This window comes from Drosophila mojavensis, unplaced genomic scaffold (assembly GCF_018153725.1).
Source record: "Drosophila mojavensis isolate 15081-1352.22 unplaced genomic scaffold, ASM1815372v1 contig_74, whole genome shotgun sequence".
NCBI classification, from domain to species: Eukaryota; Metazoa; Arthropoda; class Insecta; order Diptera; family Drosophilidae; genus Drosophila; species Drosophila mojavensis.
In genome coordinates this window covers 1,236,216-1,260,421 of record NW_025318899.1, presented here as the reverse complement: position 1 = coordinate 1,260,421, position 24,206 = coordinate 1,236,216, and the positions used below count along the sequence as shown (strand labels likewise).

The 24,206-nt window shown below is 41.8% G+C and overlaps 1 protein-coding gene across 3 annotated transcripts in view; it reads right to left on the bottom strand.

The window, feature by feature from the left end:
* Positions 1-24,206, bottom strand: part of LOC6586473 (Down syndrome cell adhesion molecule-like protein Dscam2) — a 45,358-nt gene that overhangs the window by 9,063 nt on the left and 12,089 nt on the right. For all 3 annotated transcript variants that reach the window (XM_044009545.1, XM_015160369.3, XM_044009546.1), the window contains exons 5-18: positions 21,082-21,158; positions 20,730-20,919; positions 17,212-17,377; positions 10,118-10,208; positions 9,905-9,992; positions 9,687-9,835; positions 9,493-9,616; positions 6,308-6,435; positions 5,260-5,396; positions 4,328-4,470; positions 3,327-3,488; positions 2,456-2,600; positions 1,606-2,042; positions 1,387-1,540 (exon numbers count right to left, since the gene is read on the bottom strand). In XM_044009545.1, the coding sequence (XP_043865480.1) occupies positions 1,387-1,540; positions 1,606-2,042; positions 2,456-2,600; positions 3,327-3,488; positions 4,328-4,470; positions 5,260-5,396; positions 6,308-6,435; positions 9,493-9,616; positions 9,687-9,835; positions 9,905-9,992; positions 10,118-10,208; positions 17,212-17,377; positions 20,730-20,919; positions 21,082-21,158 (2,191 nt within the window). The remainder of the gene's footprint in view (positions 1-1,386; positions 1,541-1,605; positions 2,043-2,455; positions 2,601-3,326; positions 3,489-4,327; positions 4,471-5,259; positions 5,397-6,307; positions 6,436-9,492; positions 9,617-9,686; positions 9,836-9,904; positions 9,993-10,117; positions 10,209-17,211; positions 17,378-20,729; positions 20,920-21,081; positions 21,159-24,206) is intronic.

The window sequence follows — 24,206 nt, the reverse complement described above, 5'->3', positions numbered from 1 at the left end:
TCACGCGCGCATGTGTGTGCGTAAATAAATAAAACGCGTATTTGGTTTTCGGGCAGCAGTTCCAAAGTTGACAGCGTCGCATGGCGGAGGCAGGTGGCAGGTGGCAGGTGGCAGGAGGCGGTAGGCGGGACGAGGCCGTTTTATAGTTGAGCATAGCAAAAGAAGAGAGAGAGGGAGAGAGAAAGCCGGAAACACACATACATTAAAATACTTGCATAGGCACAAAAGTGGAAAATGCTTAAGCATTTAGTGGGCACTAAAATGGGCCAAAAGCTTTTACAAGCCCTTGCAAAACCTTCAGCTGAAAGACTTGATTACTTTTCGGTCGCTTCCCCGTTACCCCTCGGCTATTATAGGCAACTTTTTTATCATCATTTTCACCCCCCTACCCCCCTCCTGCTTCTTGCCTGCAACATAACTGTTAAGCTGCCAAACGCATTGGCATTGGCTGCTGCGAAATTGAATTTGAAACCGTACGAAGAGTCATCCAGCTCCAGATTTGTTGCGCCCCGCCCACTGAGCCATTTGCACAGCTCGTTTAATTAAAAGCAATTTGCAGCTTTGCCATCGACTTGCGAATTGATTCCCCAAACACTCAACACTCCGCGCCACGTGAATAGGGTCGAGCGGGTGCCAAGAACTGCAATGCATTTTTGATGGCAAGGTTGACAGCTAAACTTGTTTGCATAATATTTAGTAAAATATTAAGTAAATTTGTTTAGAAACTCGCAAAAGCAGAGTTTATCAATAGATCATATTTATTAATAGATTAATAGATAAATAATGAAAACATGCAAGAAACATTTTGGGGCTTTAAATACATAAATAATGCTGTAAATAAATAAAACTAATTTAAGTCATTTTTAAAATTAAATTAAATATTAAATATTTAAATAAAATTATTAAAAAATAAATTAATTAAAATAATTAAAAAATAGATAAATAAAATGAATATTAATAAATATATATTTTTCTTAATATATGAATAGGGCTTAATAATATTTTTAGATTGAGAAAAAAAAAAGAAATAATAAAAAAATATTGTTATTAATTTTTGAGAAATATAAAATGTTATATTATAATAAAAGAAACAAAAATTAAATATGAAATTTTACATTTCAGTAAATATATTTTAAATAATATATATATTTTAAAGAATATGTACTAAGCCATATACACATAGATATATAACCTTATCCACATTACAGACTCTACTGCTTGCTAAACCCCCCACAGAAACCAAATATCGAGCTGTGCCTATTGAAATGCCCCTCAGTGTAAGCGCAGGCAGACAAGCCACAGGCGAGACACAGATGCAGATTGGGAAGCTTGCAGAGGGAGAGGAGGAGGAGAGAGAGAGAGAGAGGGGCAGACAGATAGACTTACCGTGAATCGAGCGACTCGTCAAGATATTGTTGCGTTGCCTGGATTTTCCATTTGAAGTCAATTGGATTGTCGCCCTGCACATTGCACTGCACATGCACCTGCTTGCCCTTGGCTACCGAGATTTGTTTCGTTTTCGTTGGAAAATGGGCGGGCACTAAGGGGGCGTAGCGAGTGTCATTAGTAACTGTAGAGGAAGCTGTGCATATTGCGCATACGCACCATTGACTTTGAGGAAAATCACTTTGCTGACACCGGAGCCAATGTTGTTCTTGGCCTCGCAGAGGAAGTGCCCCTGCGACTCCTTGCTGATCTTCTTGAAGTAGATGGTGCCATTGGGAAAGAGCTGCACGCTGGGCTCGTAGAGGAAGTCCTTGTACTCCCCCGGCGTCGGCCCAATCGCCTTCTTCCACGTAATCGTCGGCTTCGGATAGCCGGCGGACTGACAGTGGACGAGCACATCTGTGCCGGACTGTGCGCTCGAGTCCTTCGGCTCCAAAATCCACTTGGGCGGCACATTCACCGTCAGCGGCACCGTGAATCTCTCCGTGCCCGCCACGTTGCTGGCGATGCACGTGTAGTTGCCCGAATGATCCGAGGTGATGTGCTCGATGACCAAGCTGGCCGAGTACTCGTCCAGGCGCCGGAATACCTCATTGCTGCAAGTCGTTGCATGTTATGAAATGAAAGTTCGGTAAAAGCCTTGCGGCATTCGCTACACTCAGAGAAATCGGGAGGTCAAGAGGCAATGCTCTTTTCTCAGCAGGAATGAAATGTGGGGAAATTGGTAAGACTCGTCTATATTTCTCTCTTTCTGAGGAGATAAAAGAATGTTGAAGGGATTTAGAAAAACATTTTTTCCATAATGAGAATGTGATACCACATAGCTTTATTAAGCAACCAGAAGGTAAGACAGTATTCCAGATAATTCCAGACTACAGCAGTTCTTATCTGCTTTTTGATTTAAAGTATAATGGAAAATTCTTGCTGTTCCCATTTCACATAGATTTCGACTTGAATTTGACATCCCATCCATTTTCTGCGAGTGTATATAGACCTTGTTATCGCTTACCCGGTGCCTATGAGCGGCTTGCCATTGCGCTCCCAGCGAAAGCTGACCGGCAGGTCGCCCTCCAGGATCTGGCAGGATATGGCAGCCCGCATGCCCTCGCGCAGCATATTCGTCATGGCCTGAATGGGCATGATTTTCGGTGGCACTGTAAAAATGGCAAATATGCATATATATATATGTGTGTGTGGCATAAACAGACATTGAGCATATCATTAAGCAAGCATCGAAAACAACAACAACAACAACAACGTAGCTCATAACAATTGCCAAGTTGGCTTAAGCACAAAAGCCATACTGATTATCAAGCCGGGAAACGTGCTGGCTGGCTGGCTGACTGGCTGTCTGTCTGGTTGGTGGGCGTGGCAGGCACATCAATGCGGCTTAGCAACAGCTGCCACACTGATAACAGCTGCACACAGTAAATTATGATGAGGAGCGAGAGATGCAGAGATAGCGACAGAGCCAGCAATAGTCGAGGCGAGACGAGGCGAGGCGAGTCGAGTCGAGCCTAGCCGAGTTGAGTTGCGTTGAGTTGAGGCAGTGGCATAGACACAGGAGTCAATGACTTCATTGTGGCACGTCCCCCACGCTGCTGGGCCGTGCATGTGCATTAAAAAGTGCTGGCAGCTGGAAATAGTTGCTGCGGCTGTCGCTGCATAGTTTTGTTGCCAGTCTAATTGGAATAGTTTCATTGTAGTTGCTGCTGTTGTTGTTGTTGTTGCTGTTGCAGCAACTTTCTAATTTGAATATTGGAACAGAACAGAACAGCAGCGGCTGCTGCTGCTGCTGCAGCTGCAGCTGAACCAAAAAAAAAAAAAAAAAAAAAGAAGAAGAGAAGTAGCAGTATATTACGCATACGCCGCGTACTCACCCAACACTTGAATCTCCACATTCCGCCTGGATGTCTGCTTCTGCTTGTTTTGGGCCATGCACGTGTACGTGCCCGCATCCTCCAGCCGCTGCAGCTGCTCGATAATTAAGGTGCCATTGTTATAGGCGCGCTGTCGTCGATTTATGGGCAGCGTTTGGCCATCTTTGCATGCAAATGAAAGAGAGAGAGAGAGAGAGAGAGAGAGCCGAAAAAACATCCGGCAATTAATTGCGGACTATTTATAGTCTTTTATAATTTATTTGCATAACAATGAATTTATTTAACCAAAAATGAGAGAACTTTGAGATGGAAACACAATTCAGATTGCATATTCCATATGAAAGTCTCTCCAGGCGAAAACTGACTTCAGTTGATTTTGGATATGCACATATGGAGTTGAGTTCTTAGAGTTGACTCGATTTGAAATGGTATTCCGTATAGTACTAGTCACGCTCGAAATATTCCTGTAGAAAACATTCCCAAACAAAGGTCTCAGCAGAAGCTCTCGAAAATATTCGAAACTATTCGAAGCCAAATTGGCTGCAGGACACAATTACTAGTTAAAACTATGTGCAACCCAAAAATGCAGCAAAGTTATGCGAGTTCGAACTTCTGCATATACAAATACATGTATGTACATGCATGTGTGTATATCCGGCAACATGCACGAAAATAATTGCAGCATTTTTTTGCGCGGAAAAAGCGTAGTTTTAATAATAATATTCATTGATATGCGCAATAACAAACATGGAAACTTTTAATACCAAACACGGGCCGTGAGGCAATGCAAACAAAGACGAACAGAAAAAGCGAACAGAGATATATATAGAGAGAGATATGTATACATAAAATTGGCCAAAAATGGCATTAAAGTATTGGATTTTATGGATGTCGAGCGAGACAGCAAGCAGCTCGATAATAAACATATGAAACGTAGTGGGGGGAAAGGGCAAGGGGAGGGTATCAAAAAAGATGAAAATAAATATATTTATATTACTTACCGCGCTCCCAGTGTATTTTATCGATGGGATAACCAGCCACAGGACATTTAACAATCAAATCAGAGCCAGAGATTCCCGTTATTTTTGGCATTTCACGTATGTAAGGCAGACCATAGATGTTCACTTTGGCGCTATGCGAGACCCTGCGGCGATATAAAAAACATACACAAGTCATAACTAACATTTAAGAGCAGAGCCAAAACAAAACAGAGCAAAGAAAATGCAAACAGTTTATGTGTGTGTGTGTGAGTGTGCGTGTGTGTTGGCATACAGCTGTACAGTTGTACAGCTATACAGCCATACAGTTGCTGCAGCTAAAGAGCCTGACTCGGCAAATTGTTTGAATTTTATGTCGCTTCTGCCTGCAAACAATGCGATTCCATTGCTCATATACCCTATATACCTCCGCTAGAGTCAGGCTGCGTGGCCTGTGCCAGATATGACCTCTATGTGTAAGCTATGTGTGGGCAACGGATATTGCTAGGCGAGCATCTCTAAATCTCTGGCCTCTCTGTGCGATTCTCATTTGTTGATAATCATATTCTTAAATAGAAATACATATATGTCCATTATCATGTTTTCTTCTTGGAAATTAGGTTCGACTCTAGGTAAACTCATCTTCCAGTAGAGCCTCTCTATGCGATTCTCTTGCAATCAACTAAGTTTTTATTGAAGCCGTTAAACTCTCTCCTTTATTTTGAAGAAATCCATTTTACAGAGCATCTAGCAGTCGTTGACATAGCTCAGCTATCTTTTATTTCTAGTTTTTACTATGGTATGCAACAATTAAATTTATGATTTAGCAGAGAAATGTTTTTTATGCTCCTATCAGAAAGCACAGATTGCTGAAAGTATGTGTGTGTATGCCTCCGTGCCTGTGTGTGTGTGTGTGTGAGTGTGTGTATTTTATTTATGGAACTAGAGCCACTCACTTGCCAATCGCATTCTGCGCCGTGCAGGTATACTCGCCGCCGTCCTCCTCCTTGACGTTTGAAATATTCACATGGCTGATGACATCGTCGTGGATGGTAACATATTGACCCACTAAAAAGCGAGAGCTGTCTGGTATCTGGCGTGTCAGATAGAGGGAAAGAAAATATCGTATATATAGTTGAGAGAAAAGGGCAATTAGATCAAAAATATATATAGTCGACGGCCAAAGTGCGAGGGCGACGCTAGGGAAAAGCTCTGAGGATACTCTATAAAAAATTCATGTAAATCGAATTGATTGAAATTGCATAAAATTTACACTGCGCTTAAGTGTGGAGCAAGCGAGAGAGAGAGAGAGAGAGAGCGAGAGAGGGAGGGGGGAGCTAGGCTAGTGTATGGGGAGCTGTGTGGGAAGGGCTCACTGTAGCTGTAGCGCAAGAAAATGGAAATTTATGCAAATAAACGAAACAAATCCTTGAAAATGCGCCATGGAACATGCCAAGAACTACAGAGCTGAACGCAGCGCAGCGTAGCGAAAGGAAAAACGAAAGAAAAATAAAGGGAAAATCAAGTGTGGGCAAAGCAAAGCAAAGCAAAGCAAAAGCCACGGGGCATGCCAAGCATGACCAAGCTAAATTTTTAGGGTAGAACTTTACTAAAATGTGCAAGAAGAAGAAGAAGAAGCAGAGGAAGTGGGAGAGGAGGAGAAGGGGAGCAGGAGGTGGAGGAGGAGAGAGGCTGCACCGCTTTTCGTAAACATTTATGCATATTCTTGTATGGGTGCGTGTGTGTGAGTGTGCCTGTGTGTGAGTGTGTGTGTGGCATAAGCAACTCCATCTTCATCAACGTGCATGTGACGATAGCAGCGGAAACGGAAACGCTGCCTGCATTTCCGCTGCTGCTGATGCTGCTAAGTAAGTGCTCAGGACGTGTGTGAACTTTAGATGGAGCCCTCTCATCCTCTCACCTCCACTACCACTTGCACTCCCTCCCCCTCCCTCCCTCCGCCCTCACCCTTTGAAGAAGCCAAACTGTGTGGGCCATACTTACCGGAAATCCGTCCAAAGACCATGTAAATTGCGGCAGTGGATTTCCGGTGGCAACGCATTTCAATGATACCGTCGGCCCCGGCTGCAGTGTTTGCTCCGAAAACCAATAAAGCAGTTCCGGCGAAGCATCTAAAATTGTCAGAGATAAAGATTGAGATTCGGTTTAGTGCGTACGGCGTATGGAGCAGGGCATAGTGCTTAAAGTCTGCTCACATGTGTGGGGCTGGATGTGGTTGGGGGTGGGCGTGTGGTTGTGGGTGTGGGCGTGTATTCAAGTGTGTCTGTGTGTGCGTGTGCTTTTTAGTTGGGCTAAGCTTAACCCTTATATGCGGGGCTATGGGCATAGCGGCTTTAAGAGTGCTCCATTAATTAGCGTCTGCTCAGGTGTGCACAGCTGTGTGTTAGTGTGTGTGTGTGTGTGTGTGTGTGTGTGTGTGTGCATTAGAGAGTAGCTTATTGGCAAATGCCTGAATGGCTTGCGTATCTATTGATAGAGCATGTTCTATTAACCAGAGCAGCAGTTGGTTTACTGCAACTCGAGTGGGTTGCTTTTAAAATATTAGCAGCTGATATATGTGTAAGGGCTGATCAAATGAGAGCTAGAGGAAAAGAAGTAGAGGAAAAGTAGAGAGAAGTAGAGGGCATAAATCTTAACTCATTCTTTTACTGTAGCTTTCATTTGACTAGGTTAAGTTCTTGATTTTAGTTATCATTTGAGGATGCATCTATGCCATTATCTACATAGTAATTACATAGATGTTATAGTTGAGGATGCATCTATGTTATTTTCTATATAGTAATTACATAGATGTTATATTTAGATGTTGTGCTAAGGCAGCCAAAGTTTCTCTGCTGATAATCGCTTGAGTTACTTAGGGCAGCATACGTAGTTTTCTGAGTCTACTCCTTCAATGCTGTTGCTTTGGCTATATTTTCTTGCCCCTGCAAAAAGCCTGCGCTAACTCCTGGAGTAAATAACAAATGCACTGAGTATTGAAGTCATATGCATATAAATATGCAAGTCTAAATATTGTTTCCTTTTTACAACAATTTTTTCATCATAGGCAGATCCAAAATAAATTATAATGAAATGCCAAATCTTGTTAAATATTTATATTTTTAGCTCTTATCAATAGCTTAAGCCATTCAACACATATAACCATCCCAAATAGCATCACTCTGGCTGGGTCCTCCTATATACTTGTATAGTTACTTTAAGCAACTGGGTTAGCTTGAGCTGCACACTGCGAACTTCATCTGTCACTTGCATTTATATATTTCTTACAGTTATTTCTTTTCAGATTTTCCGCTAGCTGATTTCAGGAGCATCGATGGCGATGCCATTTCCCATCTCCCATGAACTTGCACATATATCCTATTCCTTTTCCATTTCTATTTATTTGGATATATATATATATATATATATATATATATGTTTCTTTGCTGCTGCATATTTGCTAGCAATCAAAATCAGATTTGTAAAAATGCTTTTCGCAATATTCTTCTGTGCGCTTTGACCTTAGAGCGCGGCGGAAAATGCATTTGACAAGCGAGCAAATGTTATCCAGCTGATGAAAATTGTATCAATTTCCGCTCCAAGAGACGACGACGCCGACGACGACGACGACGACGACGGCGACGTTGGGAGAATATTTCGGGCGTTAGCGCTGACATTGCCAGTTATAAGCTGCCATATTTATTTGCAGTCAGCCAACACACACACTCGCACACACACACAGACACACACACACATTTGTAGCGTGGCACACTCGGTTGACACAATTGCTGCCATATCCGGCTGCTTAATGGCTCTGCGCTGGATGCTAGCGCCATTTTGTGGTGCGGCAACAGCAGCTCTTAACACCACAGCGCTATGTTCGTGTGTGATGAGTGTGTGTGTGGTGTGTCTATGTGTGCGTGTGTGTAAACATGCCAATAATATATCGAAATCAATTTCCGCTTGTGCCTAAAAGCAAATCAGAAATGTTGCCAAAGCCGCCAAAAGTGACAAAGCGCGAATATGAGCTAGCTGCCAGCTCTCTATTTATGAGTGTCTGTGTGTGTCCGTATGTTAGTGTGCATGTGTGTGTGTTTGAGCGCATTTAGTCCCTAGGCAGCTGAATCTCAGAGTGTGCTGGGCTCTAGGCGCAGCTAAGCGAGCGTAGAATGCTAGAGATGCGCAGAATTTTAGCTGTCACTGTGACTGGAGCAAAGCTGTGATATGACAAACTGCGCCTGTGAAAGTCACAACTAAAGAGTTGATTATGCTAATAGTAAAAAAAGTAGGTGACTATCAGTGACTCATTTGACATTGACTATCACAGTCACAGTTTTTAAGGAAGCTGTGACTTTCCCTAATCACAATCCTAATCCTAATCCGAGTAATATCGAAACTGTAGTAAATCATAGCACAGCTTTCTTCCCCGGTCTCTTCATATACATATATTGACATTATGTTGTCATACATATTCACAGTGCGAGCTGTGATTTACAAAAAACAGTGACACGCCATGAACTGTGACTTCAATTAAGACTGCTAAGAGCAAACGAGGTACGTGATTCATATTACTTCACGGCTTAACTGTGACTCTTCATTTGATTTTCCTCCTAACAGTCGCTGCTTTTATAGAAACTGTGACTTTTGTGAACAAGTCACGGCTAATATCAGTGCTGTGTCTCTTAATACCCCAACTCCGTCTGTGCATTCATCACTTATCACCATCTATCACTCTTCACATTCACATTCTCATTGTGTAACGTTATCGCAGAGAAGAATGTCGCAACACTGGTGGCTAGAATATTAGTGCTGGTAATAAAATTAAGTTGTCAGGCTGCGTTTTATGGCTGGCTCTAGCGCCATTGTTGTTGCTTTTTTATTGTTGCCGGTGTTGTTGCTATTGTTGTTGCAAAATGCCAGCAATTTGCTAAATTAGAAATTAATGAAATGCAATTATGACAAACATTTATTTGTGCGGTTTTTGCGGTCGTCAAGCGACGGAAATTTCGCTTTTGATTTGCGCAAATTGCCAGCCAGGAGTGAGACTGTGTGAGCGTGTGTGAGTGTCTGTGTAAGTGTGTGCCCATTAATGGTCAGCAGAACGTTAATTTATGACAACCGAAATTGGAGCTATGGTTAGGTATAAATACAGCCAATGGCAATGATATTACTAATACGCCCCGGCTTACCGCCCAATTGGAGCTCAGCTGTTGACTGGATTTGCTCCCACTCGTTGGAGACGAAGCACTGATACATGCCGGGATCGTCCTTTTGCACCTTCTTAATGATCAGACGCGCAGGATCGGTGAGTATCTGCAGAGATGCGATATATGTATAGTGGAAGAGGCAGATAGTTGTGGCTGGGCCATGCTTGGGCACTCACCTCGACGCGATTGTCGCGCAGTATTGGCTTGCCATCGTGCAGCCAGTTGACATCGTGCACCGGATGGCCAGAGACAATGCATTGGAATTGTGCATCCTTGTCGACGTCCACGGTCTGCACCTGCGGCTGCAGGTGTGCGGTCAAGGGAGCTGTGCGATGTACATATGTGGTATAGATAATGCCAGGCTGACTGCACGCACACACACGCGGCTACATACCTGTCACGGTGAGAGACACCTGGATGGTCTCCTCGCCAGCCGTGTTATTGACCCAGCACAGATATTTGCCGCTGTCCTCGAGACGCGCCTGCAATGGCAATGCCATAAATCAATGGCAATCACAATATTTGGTTTTCATTTACAGCCAAAGAGAGCGAGAAAGAGAGTGAGAGAGAGAGAGAGAAAGAGTGGGGGAGAGGGAGATGGACATACCTTGGTTATTTTGAGCAGACCCGCGGATACAATCGTGATGCGTTCGCTCAGCTGCAGCGGCAGCAGCTGCTCGTTCTCCTCCTTGAACCAGCTGGAAAGAGACATAAAGAGAGAGGGAGAGAGGGAGAGAGAGAGCATTAAGCTAACGAGCCAAACAAAAGCTTAACAATTACAGTTCTCTCTTTATTTGATTAAACTTAAATATTTTTTCATTGCATTAACAGTAAACGACTTTAGCACACCCCTGCAACCCCCACGATTGCCGCTTGTTGAGCGAAAAAAAAAGAATAAAATTGCAACGCGAATATGCGTTCAATAATGTTCAATTGCATTGCAAAATGATAACCGCACTTCAATGTGCACGAGAGTGAGGGGTGAATGGGGAGAGGGTACTTTTGGAAGGGGTAGCGGCAAAAGCAGGAGTAGAGGTGCCAAATGGTAGGGGCTGGGAGAGATAGAGGCAGAGCAGGAGTCAGAGTTATAGAGAGAAAGAGAAAGAAGCATGGGAACGGTAGAGGCAGGGAGTAGAGCGGTAGAGACATGTAGGAGAGACGGAGGCAGAGTGTATGCTAGGGCCTGAGAGGTAGAGGCAGCGTAGGAGTCAGATATGGAGAGAGAAAGCTGCATAAAGTAGCTATATTTTATATGGAATACCAGCTGTTATTATCTAAAAGTTATTTTTATTTCATCTCTCTAACTTGATTTCAATTTTCCCCCAACCATTTCATGCCCTTAACATTTCATAATTAAAATATTCGCTAATTAGCTCCAGCGACTGCTTTACTATAACTTTACAACTTTTGTGCACCTGTCCCATCTGGCAAGGTACGCAGAAAAGGAAAACTAAGTTTGGTGAAGTGTCTTGAACCAAAGGTTTTCCTAGCAGTTGAAGTTGCGTTTTCTTAGCTTGAAAATACTTTGAAAGAGAAACGAAAAAACTAAACAAATTTGCTAAAAAATCCAACTTGCATGCTAAGATGTCAGTAGAGCTTCCTTAATCTGCTTCTGAGACTTTAGCTTGCACGTACTTTGCGAAATGCCACGCCTCCAGTGGGCGTATACTTAAGTTCCTAATACTTTTACTCCAATAATTATATAGAAATTCTTTAAGCTTAGACTCCATGTTCCATATTCCACATCTAGCGATAATACCTTGGCAAGAGCCAATGTGTATATCCATTTATAAATATATTGTATATATATATATGAATAGTTTTAATTTTCTTTTTATGTAGCATTGATATTGATCTTCATTTGCATGTTTCCATTTACAGATTTACACATCTGCAATTGCTGCAGCCGAGTGCGAATTCCCAAGGCCTTGCCGCGTTTCGCAATTAAAGAGCATTTCCTCTTCGTTGCACGTGGCTGTGGCAGCATCAATTCGAATTTATATTTTCGCAATTTATTTATGTGTAGTATAAAAATACTCATTCACGAAACTGAGATGAGTATATTGGTTTTGTGCAATGCCCGCCTTGCTGTCTGCCCGTCCGAGCTGAATGCTCGTTTAAATGAATATAGATTAATTAATAACTTTATTTGTATTTTATTTTTTTCAGAAGAGTATTGTTTTGCTTTGAGCTAAAAAGCAGAGTAAGGGCAAGCTGCAGTGCTCATCAAGAGTCGCTAGAGGTAAGTGTGAATCTATACCAAACCGTACCTCATTAACATAAAACAGTCTATGCGGTTCTCTAGCTGTTTATTGTATTCCAAACTATTTCTTATGTTTTCAGATTAAAGCGCCTCTTCAGCTAAGTGTGTGGAACATCATCATGCTCGATGGGATATTATTAAATATTAATATAAGATAGTGTTAAGTTGTCCTAACATCATATAATTTAAGAGAGATATATATAAATATGTGTATAAATAAATGTAAATAAAACATTAATGATCAACATAAATTTATAAATTAATGTAGATTTAAATCAGCAAAACTGTGTAAATTTGAGAGGCAATAAAGAATTTTAATCAATAAATATACAATCTGTTTTCTCATTTAATAGGGTTTCTTTACTGAGAATTCATATTCAAACATCAACGGCTAAAAATATGCCCCATAAAAATATAGTTGCATATCTTAGGGAGGCTCTTTTTGTGGCCGTTGGGGTCAAAATTTGAGCTGTTAATTTCAAAAGTACCAGGCGAACAAAAATGAATAGCAAAATGAAAAAGGTAACATTTTATTTAACAGATTAGTGTTATGTACTCTGTTAAATAGCAGAATGGTAACAGTACACTGTTAATGTTCTGTTAAAGACCGTTTTGCATCCTACCTCTCATAGCTGTGCGCCTGGTATATCACCAAAATACCTATAGAAATGCTGGAAGTACTAGGCGAACAGAAACGAGTAGTAGGGTGAAAAATGCTTACTAACAGTGTATTAGCAGTACACTGTTAGCGTACTTTTATTACTCTGTTAAATAGCAGCATGGTAACAGTGCACTGTTAATGTTATGTTAAAAGGCATTTTCACACCCTACTTCTCATTGCTGTGCGCCTGGTAGTTCACCAAAATAGCTGTAGAAGCTCTGCAACTACTAGGCGAGCAGAAATGTGTAGAAGGTCGGAAAGTGTTATTTAACAGTATATTAGCAGTACACTGTTACCGCACTTTTATTACTCTGTTAAATAGCAGCATGGTAACAGTACACTGTTAATGTACTGCTAACAAACATTTTAGCCCCTACTTCTCATTTCTGTTCCCCCCGTAGTTCACCAAAATGGCTGTAGAAATTCTGGAAGTACTAGGCGAACAGAAACGAGTAGTAGGGTGAAAAATGCTTACTAACAGTGTATTAGCAGTACACTGTTAGCGTACTTTTATTACTCTGTTAAATAGCAGCATGGTAACAGTGCACTGTTAATGTTATGTTAAAAGGCATTTTCACACCCTACTTCTCATTGCTGTGCGCCTGGTAGTTCACCAAAATAGCTGTAGAAGCTCTGCAACTACTAGGCGAGCAGAAATGTGTAGAAGGTCGGAAAGTGTTATTTAACAGTATATTAGCAGTACACTGTTACCGCACTTTTATTACTCTGTTAAATAACAGTATAGTATCAGTACACTGTTAATGTACTGCTACCAAACATTTTAACCTCTACTTCTCATTTCTGTTCCCCCAGTAGTTCACCAAAATGGCTGTAGAAATTCTGGAAGTACTAGGCGCACAGAACTGAGTAGTAGTGTGAAAAATGCTAGTTAACACTGTAATACTGTGACATTGCTGATTCACTGTTGTTTAACATAATCAACACTGTCAAAGGGCAGTGGGTTATAAAACACTGTTAGCTCTAATGTAATTTAATTTTTGTAGAACTCCCTACTTCTCATTTCTGTTCGCCTGTTACTTTACCAAAATTTTCGTTGAATTTTTGCTCTCAGTGGCAGCAGCAGCCGATCGCTGTAGAGATAAAAGTAAGAGGCGTGGCTGATAAACAAATCATGCATATTTTTAGCCATTTTTTTTTTATGACAGCTTCGCGCGTTTCAGAGCTCTTAGCTAAGTATGCCGGCACTAAGTACATTCATTATATGCTATGATCATTTTTATACTCTTTCACGAAAGTAAAAAGGGGTGTATTGGTTGCTGATAGCATTCTCTCTTGATTTGCACAAGAATAATATATGTGCATACCAATTGGGGGCGTGTCAAGAAGGAAAATGGGCTGTGAATGAGTACTCTGCAGTGGGTGATGCCCGACTGCAACGTTGCTGCTTGTTTGTTTTCAATTTTAATATCAATTGCGAAAATCAACAGTGCAACGCGCGTGCCATAATCTGCTTGATGTTGCAAGGACGCATGATTCATGACTCGTGCTGCCTGCTGCCCGCTGCCCGCTGCCCGATTCCTGCCCCATGCCCCATGCCCCATGCCGTTGCAGCCATGCAAATGCTGTTGCATTTTTAATCAAGTTATTGATTTTAATTTGGCTTTAATTGCACTTGAGTGCGCAGCGCATCTTATGGCATGTTGCAAGTGGCGGCGCGCAACGCATACTGCATACCGCGTGGCACGTTGCACGTTGCACATTGCAAATTGCTGCCTGCATATGTCTGCCTCCTGCTCGCTTAATTAAAAATCATGGCTCAAGTACGTCAAGCTTACGCAGCCAGCAGCAGAGGCGAGAAATCATTGCGATATAAAATTATATTCTGCATTTCTATGCGGCAATAGTTGAGGACGCGAACCGCAACGACAGCTTGCCACATGCCAAATGTTTTAACATTTATGAGCAGCGCCAAGCACCGGGACACCCAGGATACGGACGTTGCAGCAAAACAATGCAACATCAGCAGCAGCAGCAGCAGCAGCAACCGCAGAGCACAGAACAAAAGTCGACGCTGTTGTCGCCTCGTTGGCTACCAAATTGCGGCTGCTGCTTGATGTTGCTGCTTGATGTTGTTGCTGTTGTTGTCGTCTTGGTCTTGGTCGTTGCTCAGCGGGGCGACATCAAATAACAAACAAAGCAAGCAACCGCAAAGGCGTCCATTGACATGCCGAAGACGTGATACACTTTGAGCTGAAAGCATTTGAAGTATTCAAGTCTCACTTCTCACTTGAAAGTATTTGATGTATCTGTAGGAGTGTTAATAGATATAAGAATATATTGTCAACAGAGCTATAGATCTCGTTAGACACTGCAGGCAGAGCTCTTAAAATGGGTTCAGGCCTGAGTCATTATTAAACTTCTGCTTAAAGCTGAGAGATTTCAGCTCGCTTAACTTTTCTTCCCGCTCTAGTTGTTGATTCTAAGAGGCGTTGAGAAGAGACTCTTCCAGACTGAATCTCTGAGCTGTAGAGTATTTCTGGAATGCAGAGGGTGTTCTGATGGGTATGTACCAGGGGCACATACAGAGACATACAACTATGCTCATTGTTTATTCGAGCAGTATACTGAAATATACACCTCAGATACATACTGCTCAAGCACTCTCTGAATAGTATACTGACTCATACTCTTTATGATAAGACGTGCCCGACTCCCGATATCTCTCTGCCCTTCCTGACTCTCTGTTTATCTGCAGCAAGTCACAAACATCGCTCAGCTGTCAACGGCGCTGCTGATGGGAATACCAAGAAATATGCTTCGTCAGGCTAGTGAATTCGCTCTGATATATATAAGAAGAGCTGAAGGAATAGCCCAAAACCATATGTAAGGAGTCTCCTACACCATCTGAATATATACTACATAATCATATATGTAGTTAAGGCCTTTGACTGCGTTACCAATCAAACCAAAGGAGCTGCCTTTGTATTTGAGTGAACTGTCAATATGATTTCCGCTCCTATCATGCTCTCCATTCATGTCATGTCTAGTCAGTAGTCAGAGTATATATATATCTCTTCTATGCCCGCTAAGCAGAATGCCAGAATCCAACTACCCATAGCTGGGCTATGCATCAGTTCCGGACTGCAGCAGCAGCAGCAGCAGGAGAAGGAGCAGCAGCAGAGGCAGCAGTGGCAGCAGTGGCAGTGGCAGTGGCAACAGCGCATAGCGTAGCGTTGCTTGTCGCCATCCTTTATTCATGCAGCTGCTCGAAGGACAAGCGCAGCTACAATGACCCATTATCCTGCTACATTGCATCCTTGCGGCGAGCCGTAAAAAGCAATGCATGTTTTAGCAGGCAGCAGCACGCTGCCACGACGATGACGAGCATGATGAGCCAAGTGGCCAAGTGGCGAGTGGCAAGTGCTGTCCTGTCCTGCTCTGTGCCCGTGTCCTGCATGTCTGCTGTGTGTATCCTGTGTGCGGCTCGGTGATTACCTTTGACGAGCGATGCTCTTCAGCTTGAGCGGCGGCCGTTCAGCAAGCAATTTGCCATTTCGGCCCATAAACGCTGCTCATTTGATTGATTTGTGCTTGACACGAAAATAAAAGCGAGCACACATAAAATGTTGAAAAACTTCGAATTGGCCCCAGGGAAATCTCCATAACGCGACAATCAAGGAGTCAAGGAGTCAAGGAGTCCTGGCGTCTCCTGCCATCTTGGAAGATAAACGAGCGCCGCTTGAGCCGTGTTTTTGTGCCAAGACATTCAAGTGCGCCAATAAACAATATTTGATGTATAGTGTCAAAAGTCAAGCGAGACAGCTGAAAGCAGCTGAAGGTGGTGGGATCAGGTAAGAGCAGGTGAATGTAGCTGGCAGCAGACTTCAACTATTTTATAAGCAACAACATTTTCAATAAAGAGATTGCCAGACGAGGAATATATTTATGATTGAGCTAGTGCTGTGAGGGCTGGCAATAGCTAAGTTTAAATATAAGCTTATTTAATGTAAAATTTAATAAAAATAATATTTTATTAATTTAGTGTAATAAATTAAAATATTATATTAATGGAAATTGAGAGTTTCAATCATTCAAAGCTAAAATATGATATTGTATTAATGGAAATCGAGTCTTTCGGCTATTCAGCTGAGATCCATTAACTCGATTTCCTTCAAAGAATATATTGGAAATTATTATGAAATTAAAAATATATATATATATACATATATTCAAAGCAATCTTGAGCTATGCAGAATATGGAAAATATAAATCTCTTTGCCGCAGAATTTTCCATTGAACATATATCGCTTACCTATTTTTCCCTATCAAAATTCATCTATCTCTGCTCACTTTTATTAACTCATTCCTTTTATAGCCCCCACCAACACATATTGAAATCTATCTACATATTTTCCTGCGCCACACAACTGTATGAAAATTCAAAGTCTTTAACAATTTCCAAACTATATTTTACAGTCTATATATATCGCGCATTCCCCTGCCTAGCAATCTGTGACATGGCTCAATAAATATCTGCTGCTTGTCTTAACTATCTATAACATTTTACACACACACACACACTCACCGGTTGCAGCATTTCGTGTGAGCTTTCAAATTTGCTCGACATTTTTATATCTCAATTTTTTATTGCTTCGTCACTTTTTTTTATCGAGCTAAATATTTCACATTGTCATAAAATGCGCGAACCGCGAACTGCGCTGCCCCCAAGCGCAACCCGCCCCGCCCCGCCCCCTCCAGCAGCAGTCAAAAAAGTGCTACATGTGTGTGTGTGTGTGTGTGTGTGGGCTGTACTCACCGATAGGTTGGCACTGGATGTCCTTGAGCAATGCAGGGCAACGTTGTTTGGCCATTAAGGACGACATGCCGCATCGAATGCTTCTCGACGTTAATGCGCGGCTGTACCATGCCCTTGGGCTCGGTTACAATAATGCGGCCGGGATATGTCGAAATTTGTATTTCACCTGCAAAGAGCAACAGAAGGCGACAGGTAAGAGCTAAACAGCTACAACAATTTACACAAGTGCCAACTGGCAGCTGCTGGTTAGGAAATTGATGGACGCACATCAATTTATATACATATAAATGTGCGGGTGTGTGTGTGTGTGTGTGCGTGTGTATCAAATGTGTGTTTTTAATTAATTAAAAGTAAATGAAAGCAATCAAGTTGATGGCATGCGCCACAGGAGGTCAGCTGCAAGGCCGGAAGCTGCGCGTCGACGGCAGCAGGAAACACCTCAACTGCTTTATTATGCATGCGCATTATAATACCCTCTCCCTGGGGGCTACTTCGTCAAAGTGGTGTTCGCTGCACCTGCTCCTGCCTACAGTTTTTTATTATATAGCTGACAAAATGTTATTGAGTTTAAAGAGATTGAAAAAAATTTAAATGAGAGCCTATAATGAAGACAGCAGAAGAGCTCTTCCTGTAAGTCTTATACTTTTGATATCGTATACTAGTATACGATATATAGATATCGTATGCTCACTCTCAGCATGCCAAACTTCTATTTGCTCTTTAATTACAGGGTATATTGGCTTTATTTTATGTTGACTTCTTTTTTTTTTTTCTTTTATAGCCCACGCTCTATGACCTTCGCGGCCTTTAATGGCAGCCGCTCTAAATCATGTTGTCTCATTCGTTTCTATTTGTGTGTTAAGTCCGAAATGACATCTAATCCAGCAGCTCGTTCAGTGGGCCATTTGGCCAAACAAAATGTGTTTCAAATGGTCTCCCTGCCTCTCTATCTCTCTTTATACTTATAGCTATAGCTATTGCACTCTCTCTTGTTCTCTCCCTCTCTCTCTCCCTCTCGCTCTACAACTTGCCAATTTAATTTATAATTTCACTCGAACATCATCATCATCATCAGGTATAACCCTTCGGCTCTCCGTCCCTCTCCCCTCCGCCCTCCGCCCTCCGTCCGTCCGTTCGTCCTCTTCAGCTCCATTGCTCCATTGTGCATTAGCAGTTGTATTATTGTTAGCCGCCATTGTTGTGCCCGTTATTGTGCAAAATAAATGGATTTTTGGTTTAAATTGTAATTATGCGCTGCCAGCGCGCAGACAGACACGCCCACAGCGTACAGCCCACAGTCCACGCCCAGGCCAAACAAAAACTGTTGCCTACCTTTGTGCGCGCCAGGTAAAGCCAGCGCTTAAACTGAGCGTATCTCATGTGTGTGCATGTGTGTGTGTCTGCTTTGTTATCTCTGTGTACATATGTGTGTGTGTCGGTGTGTGTGTGTGCTTGTTAAATGAATTAGTTATGACCAACTATGCTGGCCAGCAGCCAGCAGGCAGAACTGTTTCATGTTACACTTTTAATGAGTGCACTCTAAGCAGTTTTTAATGTCCGACAGCCAACATGTGTGTGTGTGTGTGTGTATTGTATGTGTGTGTGTGTGTGCTCTGCACTTATATGAGCATTGTTTAGCCTTGATTGTGTGAAATGCACTAGTAATTAATATGCGCTGGCTTACTCACGCACACACACACACACACACACGCACGCACACACACACACAGACACTAAAGTGTGTTTGCGGCTTTTGCGGTTTTCCAATCAAAACTTAAAGCCAATTTGAGCTGCTATATAGCGGATTCTAAATTAATTACATACATTTTTAATTAGAGTGCTTAAGAAATCTGAAGAGCATATATATATAGAGAGAGAGAGAGCGAGAGAGTGTGAGAGAGAAAGAGCCTTGGCTTAGCTGAGAAAAAAGGAAACCAAAATTCAACTTGTAGAAACTTTTTGCAAAGGCGAACACAAAAGGCAGGCAGAGCGAGAAAGAGAGTGAGAGGGAGTGAGGGGCGAACGGACGTCGATTGGCTTGGGGTCTGCGTATTGTCGGGCATAAACTTTTATCGTATTGATTGATGATGTGTAATATGCGCACAAAGGCTAATAGAAATTCAGCTTAAGCGCATTTTCACACACAATAAACTTCAAATAAGCAGCAGCACAAGATATTTGCCAGACAACACAGCCAGAAAGGGATCTACACGAGTTCAATTGACTACAGCAGCGCTCTCTATCTCCCTCTCTCTCTCTCTCTCTCTCTCTTTCTGGTGCCCTTTGCTGGCGATTGAATGTCACACGTCATAAATTATGCACAACAAAACTGAAATTGACTTGGACAACGGCTATAAAATACAAAACTTCAGATTTCCACACACATCACACACACACACGCACGCACACACACATACATAAATAATAACAAATTGCTTTTGCTTGATAACAAACTTGGCGTAGAGCGATTCTAATGCTCTGTTAACAAAGGTATTTCATAAATATTTGACCAATTCGCTTTGCATTGAGGATGAGCGCAAAGCAAATATATATCTGCGATTATATAAGGACTAGCTAAAAGGATATTCCTGGAAATTCTGTATGGAATGACTCGAGAGAGACAGGATACTCCAACAAACCATTACAGATGGCATAGGTAGGCGCACAGCAGATGTACATAGCTGAGATAAGAAGTTGAGCTATCACTCAGCTCAATATGTGCATGGGATTGCCGGCAATAGTTGCTCTCATCTCTTTCAGTTGTCGAAATACTTGTTATCTCATTAGAATCTATTTGAACTACTATGGAACAACTAAATAGAGTACATAGCTCTAAAGATGGAGAATGAGATTCATATGCAAGCAAAGCCTGTCCAAAGATGTAAGAGCACAGGCCACAAATTTCCATGTCCTTTGTTATCAAATGCCACTAGATAAATGTTGTTAGATATTATTGTATACTATAAGCCCATATATAGCTGGCATAGTAAACAGAATGTGTAGCATTATGCTGCCCAAACAAAGCCCTGACTCCTAGCAGAACAAAGACTGTTCTAGTTTATTAGCTAACCCTGGAGCTAATACCTGTTCAGATAGAGCAGAGCACAAAGGGAGCGACCATAATCAAATACAAAGCCCTAGACGAATTGAAAATGTGCCTGGTCTAAAGCCAACTTTCACTCGGTTATGAATAAGGCAAGCAGGACGCAGCGTCCGTCAGGTTTCTCCTGGCTTCGAGTGAGCGAAAACTTGAGTTTAGCAATTTTCAAAAAAATATTCAACTTGGTTTGCATTTAAATTTAATACCCTGCGCCAGCCATAAGCCGGGTATAAGTTACACAGGCCACGCCCCGAGCTGCTAATTAATTCAACTTAATTATGTGCCAACAGAACTTGCCAACGGCAGGCAAAGAGAGAGAGAGAGGGAGAGAGAGAGGGGCAGAGTATGGGCCATGTTGGGCATGCAGTGAAGCATTGCTGACTGGACGATTAAGCTGCAAAATGTGATTATCACGTACCTGTCAGTCTATTTACAGTGCGGCATGTGTAGCTTTTGTACGCATCATTGGGCCCCGCATTATTTATGTACAATTCGCCGTTGGACAGGACCGTGTACTTGCCGCCGATGTCCGTGTTTGGATACAGATGCATGCCGGTGTCCTGCACCCAGGCGGTGACTAGCACAAACTCCGACATGTAGCTGGGCACCTGCACGAAGAGGGAGAAGGAGAAAGAGAGAGAGAGAGAGAGGGAGTAAGTAAACTTGTTCAAGTTAAGCAAATTTGATCAGCTCGAGTTTAATTTAATTTGCGTGCTTAATGCATTTTGCGGCCTTTCGCTTTCAGCCGCCCTCTGCTCCTGCTCGCTCACCTGGCATTTCAGCACAGCCGTGTTGCCCGTCATCACGTACTCGTCGTGCACCTGCACCGTATACTTCTGGTTGACAACTGTAAAGAAAAAACAAGCAAACAACAAAACAAATGTTGAAGAATATTTCTTTGGCTTTTAAAATTTCTGTATAAATAAATTGCGCATACGCCGCGTGCACACAGCATAAATCAAGCTAACAATTATGTTTCACTTTTTATTAGCCGGGCCAACGTTCATTTTTTGTTTTAATTTTTATGGCCAAAAGGCTTAGCCCCGTCACCACGTACATAAAAAAAGGTTCGCTCGCCCCGCCCAGTTTGACAGTGAAAATATGTCGCACATTAAACAGGCGACGACAACCACATCGAGACCTTTGTCAACCCCCACACACACACGCATACACGCACACCCCCACACACACACACTCACAGCCACACACTCGCACATGTACAGCAGATTGTGGCACTTGGCAAAAGTGTGACCGTTTGTCAGCACTTGGACCCCAACTCAGCTCAAAATTGGTTTCGCCAAATTTCGGCTAAAGTTTTTCCTTTTTTTCGTGTACCTTCTGTCAGGCCACAGCGCAAAATTAAGAGTGACAAGGATTCTAAAAACAAAGCCGAACCACTGCACAGTGGTGCACAAATTAATGAGATTTTGATGGGGCTAATTATGAAATTGGAGCTAAAATTTTAGCATTACCAGATAGCGGAATATGCTAAGTTATTGATGCAGTCGAGTCTCGATAACTTGTACCTCATTAAATTACAAAAATCGCGATAAATCGAAAAAAAAAATACTAAAACCTTGAAAAAAATTCGTTCTCGATAATTCTAGATAATTTGAATTTCTGTGAAATCGAGAAACAAAACTGATACCCTTGACATTTCGAATAATCGGGACTTGACTGTATAAGAATCGATATAATCTAATGTTTGATTATTTAAGAGCAGGAACAGCGATATATAAATATATAAATATATATATATATATATATATATATATATATTGTATATATATATATAGCTGTTATGATGATACGCTTAAAGCATCCAATGAAAGTATGGATTAAAATCGATATCAAGAGCTATCGAAAAAAATAATAAACTAGTACAGTGATCACATACTAAAAGTATTTATTTATTTTATTATAATTTTTTGTTTCATTTATATAATTTATGTCATATTAATTTACTTCTGCAGGTATATGATATGAGAAATATTTATTTGTATCTTGAAATATACAAATAAATATTTCGCATTTCATATAGCTGCAGAATCACAAACAGAAAGTCTTTTGCTTGTGTGGTTCATACGGAGGGACGGAGAGACTTGCCTCTACTCAGATGAACTCAAGTGCTTGTCCTGATCCTATAACCCATTTACACTGAACTTTCATTTTTAATTTATTCAGGTTATAGATCTTTAAGCACTTGAATTCCTTGATTCGCCAGAGCTCACATTGGGGCAGTAAACCGCTTTTCGCTTTCATTCCACTGTGCACAGCTGCTGGCACATGTTAACCACGAACTGCCACACCGTCGCCGTCCCTCCGCTTTCCCCTGCGCCCCCTTCCACACCTCGTCGCACTGGTGTTGGCATTTTGTAAATTAATTAAGATAGACAAAGGCAATTTTGTGCACGCGTCACTTGAAAAGTGTTTGGAAAATGCGATTCGCGCCTCAAATGCGAATAAGCAGCTTAAAGCAGAGCCTAAAAACTAACTGTATATAATCAAGTGTGTGTGCGTGTGTGTGTGAACTCTTTTTAAATGGCGCTCACGAATTATTTTTCTGTTCGCTTCACTTGAATATGCTAAAATTGGATAAAGTTTAATTTGAAAAGTTGTTGTTATTATTTTGGCAGTTGATTTTACTTTACTTCTACTTGGTTTCATTCTATTTTTATACTTTTATGTTTCGCTTTGTTTTCCATTCCATGGGCATGAAAAACTGGAAAAACTTTGTGACAACATTCCATTATAATTTCTATGACCAGCGCGACGGCAACGACGACGACGACGCCGACGGCGGCAGCGGCTGCTGCTGTTTGTCGTTGAGTTAATGCAACAATTTTTGTATTTCTATTGGGGGTTTAGGGCTTAGTGCACAAAGGGGGTATATTGGCTTTAGATACCTCATAAAAATGGGAGCTTAAATTTGAATGACATTATTTATCATGATTCAATTAAAGCAGCTGAATAAATGTCAATGCATTTCTCTAGTTAAAAACTGAAACTCAATGGGCTTCCAATTGGAAACACAGTTTAGGCTAATTAGATGCAATTGTCTAGCTCAGCATGCCGCCATCAGATCAGCTGAGTTCTCTAGCCAAAGCAAAAGTTGACCAGATGGCATCCAATTGGAATCATATTGGCTCCAATTGGATTAATTTATACAACTCAATATGTTGTCATCCAATAATCTTAGTTCGTGCCTCAACGAAGGCCAATATGAATTTCTCTAGTCAAAGCTGAAAATGCTACGTTACCCAATTAGACATTTGATTCCAATTAGAAAAACTATGAATGCCTTAATTGGAGAACTGAAGATATATTCAGCTCAATCTAAGCTTGCCTTTACATCACGAACGAGCATTAGTCAGTCGGCTAAGCCAACTCGAATGCTTTGGACTTTCTTCTCTTCAGATCTTCATTATTTGTATTGCTGTATAGGAGCACAGGGACTGGTCAGGGGTCAGGGGTCAGGGGTCAGCACAGCATTGCGCTTGAGTTGTTGCAGCTTGAGTTTTCATTTTTTCCCCCTTTGTTCAGATATATTTTTGTTTTTCTGCTGCATAGTTTTGGTAATTTAAGCAAAAGGCAAAGTTTTGTAAAAAAATTTTGTAGCTCTCAAGTTGCAGTCGGAGGAGGGCTGAGGCATGCGGGGCGTGGCATGTGACAACATTGTGCGGCAAAGGGAACAAGGACATGAGCAGGACAGCGCCGGCTGGGAATACTAAGCTAAGTTTATAGATGCCAGACAAAGTAACTGCAGAGGAAGGGGAAGAGGGAGAGAGAGAGGGAGAGGAAGTGGAAGAGTGCAGGCTGCTAGGCGGAAATTCATTTCCGTTTTGTTTTGTGCCCTTACTCTCACCCTCTGCTCCTCTCTCTCTCTCTGTCTCTC